Below are 7,436 nucleotides of genomic sequence, written 5' to 3' on the forward strand. Positions count from 1 at the left end.
TTGGAATTTTGAAGAATGCCGTGCTTGCTCTGCACTTAATGTACTTTAAGGAGCAGGTCGAGGTCGAGGTCGAGGTCGAGGTCGAGGTCGAGAGAGAGAGAGAGAGAGAGAGAGAGAGAGAGAGAGAGAGAGAGAGAGAGAGAGAGAGATTCTGGGGGAGACTATTTCAGTCAAGTAGCGTAACGCGGCGATGCCCATTAACATTATGAAAACTAATGTGTTGTGTTGTAGTTTAACTCATGTCTTAGTCAACAACAGAGCAACTTTACTGAAACAATAACTTCACAACGAGTTATTTCAAACACCAGATGTAACCGCGTCACATAAAAGCCTCTCAACACTTACAAGCTGTGTCAACAGCCAGTCACGTGTCACGTACGCTCCAATGTGATCTAATTAATGTGAGGTTTATCAATATCCTCAAACAATGACCGTAGGGTAAGGGTATTACCGTTGTTTACACTCCTCTAATCGGCTTAACAAGATAACACTGCTCAAGGGAAAGCACGACAAGCTTCCGTACATATCCAATTAGTCTCAGTTCATTGTCAGCTTTGCTGGTGACACAAACAGGTTTCCATACTCGAGACGCTCAAACGACTCGTCTCAGTTCATTGTCAGCTTTGCTGGTGACACAAACAGGTTTCCATACTCGAGACGCTCAAACGACTCGCGTGGTTGATTTGCAGCCAGGCACGCCCAACACGCACAGTACGGCTGTTTTCATTGGATGAAAGGCGGGTCACAGGTCATGATAGTACTCGGAGTGGGGACAGGACTTGTGAGACGAACTAATTCCAACATCGACCTATGAGGTCATGGATACTTGATTGGGAGAGACGCGGAAGAAGCACACACAAAGGTACAGTGTTCCATAGATACGTTAAACAACTGTGTAGTACTCGTGTCGTCCGACACACCCAGGTAGGCTACCCGACCTACTTGATTCACGAGCGTCTCCCCCGTACAGATCGTCCCTCAAACACACACAGGTACACATTGTCCCGCTTATATAGGTGTTATAACATTGCAGTACTCGTGTGTCGTACGGCAACCCGGGGTAGGCTACCCGACCTACTTGATTCACGAGTGTCTACCCCGTACAGATCGTCCCCCAAACACACACAGGTACACATTGTCCCGCTTATATAGGTGTTATAACATTGCCGTATAACATTGTCTGACACACCCAGGTAGGCTACCCGACCTACTTGATTCGTGAGCGTCTACCCCGTACAGATCGCCCCCCAAACACAGGTACACATTGTCCTTCTTATATAGGTTTTATATTTTTGGAGTATTCGTGTCGTACGGCAACCCAGGGTAGGCTACCCGACCAACTTGGATTCACGAGCGTCTATCGTACAGATCGTCCCCCAAACACAGGTACACATTGTCCTTCTTATATAGGTTTTGTATTATTGCAGTCCTCGTGTGTGTATGGGTATACGGGGTATGTGGGATAGGCTACCCGACCTACTTGATTCACGAGCGTCTATCCCGTTGACAGTGTTTCCCAAAGACACAGGTACAGTGTTTCTCTTATATATGTCGAGGTACTGTAAGTCCCCATGATCCCCAGCGAGGTGGCCTTGCTTTGGTTACTGGTGACCTATAGCCCGTGTTTTAAAACTGTATACATGATATTGTTATGCTCAAATATGTTTCATGATTTGTTTTTAAATATAACTTTGCATACATGACTCAATTGTGAATATATTAACTTGGTCTCGTCGCTATATGGCAAACGGGTAGAATGTGGTCTTGTTCCGCTTATATATATATGTCAACAGTACTGTATCGTAACGCCGCTCGGGTTCACCGGGTGGGCCCTCCAACATACTGGTAGAGTGTGGTCTTGTTCCGCTTATATATGTCAATGTAATGTTTCAGACGCACGGGTACACCGGGTAATTGACGGCTAGTAGGGTACCCGATCTACCCAGTTGGAATTGTTTCCAAAGATGTGGACAGTGTGATCGACGGTCTCATCTGGGCGATATAATGTAAGACGCGTGGTACACCCGTGATACACCCTGCTGCTGTTAACGGGTAGTCTTGGGATGTTGGTTGTTCCACCCGACTCATTCACTACCCTTGGATACCGTGTACCCTATCCCATACGCTGTACATCTAAACAGGACCCGTGAAGATCCGGGTTAGTAAAGGTTTTCAACAACCCATGCTTGCCCTTCAGAGGCAACTATGCTTGTCAGAGGCGACTAACGGGATCGGGGGGTCGGGCTCGCTGATTTGGTTGATGCATTTCATCGTATCCCAATTGCGTGGATCGATGCTCATGATGTCAACCACTGGATTATCTGGCCCAGCTTCGATTATTTACAGACCGGCGTCATAAAGCTGGAGTATTGCTGAGTCCGGCGTAAGACAACAAACATATAAACAGACACTGGATGTCAATGAATTATCTAGGTCACAAGCGAAGGTTTACAGTCGGGGGAAACACACTGTTAAACATGACCATAGGCTTTTGCTCAATGGAGACACGTCAAGCTTGACACGCTCTGGTTATAGGATATCTGTCATAGCTGTACAAGTGAGAACTCCATGACCTCTTATATCGTTAGCAGACCTCGTTAATATCATTGTCTAAGAACATTTACAAAGAATTAGTCCTGTGAAGATCCGGGGTAGAATAGGTCTTCAGCAACCCATGCTTGCCGTAAAAGGCGACCATGCTTGTCGTAGAGGCGACTAACGGGATCGGGTGGTCGGGCTCGCTGACTTGGTTGATGCATGTTATCGTATCCCAATTGCGTGGATCGACGCTCACGATGTGAATCACTGGATTGTTTGTCCAGACTCGTTTATTTACAGGCCGCCGTCATACTTATAGATTGCTGTGCACATACCTACCCCAAACGAGTAGAGAATATTGGTGTGTATAGGTAATATAATCGGTGTTTATAGGTCATATAATCGGTGTGTATAGGTAATATAATCGGTGTTTATAGGTCATATAATCGGTGTGTATAGGTAATATAATCGGTGTGTATAGGTAATATAATCGGTGTTTATAGGTCATATAATCGGTGTGTATAGGTCATATAATCGGTGTGTATAGGTCATATAATCGGTGTTTATAGGTCATATAATCGGTGTGTATAGGTAATATAATCGGTGTGTATAGGTAATATAATCGGTGTGTATAGGTCATATAATCGGCGTGTATAGGTCATATAATCGGTGTGTATAGGTAATATAATCGGTGTGTATAGGTCATATAATCGGTGTGTATAGGTCATATAATCGGTGTTTATAGGTCATATAATCGGTGTGTATAGGTAATATAATCGGTGTGTATAGGTCATATAATCGGTGTGTATAGGTCATATAATCGGCGTGTATAGATCATATAATCGGTGTGTATAGGTAATATAATCGGTGTGTATAGGTCATATAATCGGTGTGTATAGGTCATATAATCGGTGTGTATAGGTCATACAATCGGTGTGTATAGGTCAAATAATCGGTGTGTATAGGTAATATAATCGGTGTGTATAGGTCATATAATCGGTGTGTATAGGTCATATAATCGGTGTGTATAGGTAATATAATCGGTGTGTATAGGTATTATAATCGGTGTGTATAGGTCATATAATCGGTGTTTATAGGTCATATAATCGGTGTGTATAGGTAATATAATCGGTGTGTATAGGTCATATAATCGGTGTGTATAGGTCATATAATCGGCGTGTATAGATCATATAATCGGTGTGTATAGGTCATATAATCGGTGTTTATAGGTCATATAATCGGTGTTTATAGGTCATATAATCGGTGTGTATAGGTCATATAATCGGTGTGTATAGGTAATATAATCGGTGTTTATAGGTCATATAATCGGTGTGTATAGGTAATATAATCGCTGTACATAGGTCATGTAATCTGTGTATTTAGGCCATATAATTTGTGTATTTAGGCTGTATAATCTGTGTATATAGGCCATATAATTGGCATATGTAGGATATATAGTCGCTGTCCTACGCGGCAGTCTACCCGGGCTGTCTACCCCGCTATCCGTGACATGGGGCACAGTGAACCACTCCCACACCCATACAATAGCTTTATGTACAGTGTTTCAATAGTATGGATGGGTTGTGGGGACATCATGTTGTTTTTCTAGACATGCGCTGACATGATTCTTCGTGGGATGATGTCAATTTCTTGTTTCGTCCAATCAACACCAAAAGATATTCTTCTTCTCCCCCGTTTGATTTCACGTCGCATTGAACATGTGTTCGGAATCGGCTTTAAGCCAAACCACTCATGCCCATGAAAGGTAATCATCGACCCACACTCCGAGGATTGACACCACATGTGACCTAAATATGCCCTGTTGAAATTCCCCTTTCTCACAGGACACAAGTGTAGTAGCGACAATTTAGATCTTAAACTTTAGGTTTTGGTCCTGTCGAACTAAACTAGTAGACAGACGGCAACCGATTTGTCGTAGGCTATGATTGGACGATACTGAGCAGAGCATTCATTTGTCCTCGGTCTCGAATGAAAACAAATGGCGGACTATGTGAAGTTTGTTTGTGAAGTAAAGTGCAACATAAGCAGATAAGATCACAACAGGTGCAAGACGTTCACTTTTCAGAAACACAGCATCGATTCTAAGGACGTTACGCATGCGCACCTATTACCGGATATGGCACACGTTTGTACCACTTTCTGGACATCACGTAAAGCGGTAAGCTTGTGTCGCGTACCAACAGTAGAACCAGTTATTAGTACGCTACAGTATTTGGATACTGTACGCCTCGTTTTGGGCTTGGAATGAACACACAGTTCTGTGCCGACACGTGTATTTATTTATTTGATATTTGTATTAATTGCAGGCGTCAGTATGAAGAGACTCGAGGGGCAGGTGTTACTGTTGATGGTGCTGTCCGCCTTCGTCGTCGTGGTGTTCATAAACCACGTGACCAAAAAAGACCCCGTTGCCGTTCAGAGAGAGCTGAGCTTGCGCGAACTTAAACAGCTAATCAAGGAACAGATTCATGCAGAAGAAAGATATTTGTCTCCTGAAAAACAGAGTCAATCTAAGCCAAAAATACAGAACGATAATGTTCTTCGTGAAGAGTCCAAAGAAAAACGAAAAAAAACCTTCACGAGCTTGGAAAAAACTGAATCATCTCACGAGATCACGTCTATTCGTTCAGACGCAAGCAAAAAACGTTATATCGTTCATTTATGTGACAGTACTCGCGCATGCGCTGGTTGGGGCGACAGACAAAGAGGCGTGGTCGCTGCCTATTTGCTTGCCATTGTCACCAATAGAGTGTTTGTTCTTAATATGACGTCACCATGTCCAGTTCGCAACTTTCTTAAGCCACACAAGTACCACTGGGAAATCCCCGATTCAGAATTGGCGGGAAAGTCTGCCATTACAGTTGGCGGTGTTCGTGCAACAGACTACCATAAGGTTGCTCGCTTCCAGGATTTCAATAAAATTTATAACTACGACGTCATATATCTTCGATCCAACAGTGACTTGTTAAATATTATCAAATCAAATCCTCTTTACAAGAAAAAAATCCCAGACTGGGCAAACACATATCGTCACAGGGCCTTCAAGAACGGCTGGGAAAAATTAATGACACCAACAAATCACATGACCAAACGCCTCAACGCTCTTCTGAAAGGCGTTGACCTCTTGAAGCAGGGTGACCTGGTGTGCGCGCATGTGCGGATCGGTAAAAACGCACAGCTGACAAACGACTCCCCGAACCGGAACTCGATTGAGTCAGTAGATGCATTATGGGATTTCCTCTCCCCTTATGTGAAGAATGCCACGCGAATGTTCATAGCAACTGACTCAATGGAGGTTAGAGCGCTTGCTCGGAAGAGATTCGGAAAGAAAACACTGGACAGTGGAGGGACCATCATCCACATTGACAGACAGAGAAAGAGCGGGTCGGCGTGTGATGGCTTCGAGACGGCCATCTTGGAACAGCTGATCCTGACCAAATGTCACGTGCTAGTTGTCTCAGCAAGTAACTTCAGCATCAGGGGAGCCTTCCTCAGGGGGACCAATGACAAGCTGTTTATGTTTAGAAACGCCACCATCACACCTTTCAACATGGGAACTTGATGGTTGTTAGTATGAACTGGTGTTGATAGTCAGTTTTGCTGTCTTGTTCAAGGGGCTGAAGTTGTTCGTCATTTCTGAAAATATGTATTTTTGTATTATCATTCTTTTACTGATGTGCAATTTGCTTTGAAAAAATATTTGAATTTTGTATTTTCATATTTTAGTGAATTTTATCTTATTTTAAATTCATATTTTTTACAATCATGTTTTGGCGCATATTTACATTTCAACGGACTGAAGTCCGTTAGGGACGGACTCATAAATACATGTATTTTTGAACATATGTATTTTTTATTATATTCTTTTCCCCATGTGAAATTTGCTTTAAACAATATTTTAATTTTGTATTTTCGTTTTATGGTAATATGAATTTTATCATTTGTTAAATTTATGTATTTTTACTGTTATTTTTGGTGATATTCGCACATTCCCATTTCGGAGGCGAGAACGTATTATGATGGGCACCTGTTGTGAGGTTGTTCTTAAGAACAGACGACATTGAACACATCATTGACAATAATGAACTTATGTCCAGGTTGTCTTAACAAACGCAGTCATGAGAACATGATGTATTATGGCATTGTAGACATGTTATCCAGACGGTATTGTAAAAAAATAAATGGTGTGTGTACAGACGGTACTGAAAAATAAGACGGTATTGAAAACATGTATTGGTGTACAGACCTGAAACGTTGCTGGGGTTATGCAGATATCTGTACTGTACAATACATAGAATGGACCTGTGAATAATGTGTATATATGTAGTATATGTGGGGGCACGGGTGGCCCAGTCGTCTAAGGCGCCGCGATTCGCTGTGCAGAGTTGCGTCCCTTGGGCACGCCAGAAACCTATGATTGTGGGTTCGAATCCCGGTTCGCCCCGATTATGTTTCTAGGTTGTCAGCACCATACCCGTGCTCGTTGGTTTCACCGAAGTGGTAAACGTCTGAGACCTGCATCACTTGGGGCTTTCCTCCCACATTAAGCTGACACGCCGTAATATAACTGGAATAATGTTAAAAGCGGCGTTAAAACTCAACTCACTCACTCACTGTGGTATATGTAGTCATAAAAGGCACATTGTTATATCTCGTTGCAGATGAATCTCATAACGGCTCCTTGGCTAGTGTATATTGGTATTATGGCCGAGTTGGTGTGCAGTATCTTAGACATAAACCATACCTGTCTCCATGGTAACTGTCGCTGCATCTTGTGTTTGTGATGAGGACATGGACGTGTTTATACTTTGCGGACATCCTCATCAACCCTCCAGCCTCCCCTCAAACCGGAGTTATTACGTAATCAATCGAGTGCA

General features: G+C 42.9%; 1 protein-coding gene across 3 annotated transcripts; it reads left to right on the top strand.

The window, feature by feature from the left end:
- The first annotated feature begins 673 nt into the window (after positions 1-673).
- On the top strand, positions 674-6,756 carry LOC124143351. 3 transcript variants are annotated; one of them, XM_046512307.2, is made up of 2 exons: positions 674-862; positions 4,866-6,756. In XM_046512307.2, exons 1-2 carry the CDS (start codon positions 811-813, stop codon positions 6,119-6,121), a joined length of 1,308 nt encoding a protein of 435 aa, XP_046368263.2. In that variant the 5' UTR covers positions 674-810; the 3' UTR covers positions 6,122-6,756. The 3 variants fall into 3 exon arrangements, with proteins under 3 accessions (XP_046368263.2, XP_046368264.2, XP_046368262.2); XM_046512308.2 differs by lacking the exon at positions 674-862 and adding an exon at positions 1,254-1,386; XM_046512306.2 differs by lacking the exon at positions 674-862 and adding an exon at positions 1,412-1,528.
- The last annotated feature ends 680 nt before the right edge of the window (positions 6,757-7,436 follow it).

Source organism: Haliotis rufescens, unplaced genomic scaffold (assembly GCF_023055435.1).
Source record: "Haliotis rufescens isolate VD_foot unplaced genomic scaffold, xgHalRufe1.0.p SCAF_14, whole genome shotgun sequence".
NCBI lineage: Eukaryota > Metazoa > Mollusca > Gastropoda > Lepetellida > Haliotidae > Haliotis > Haliotis rufescens.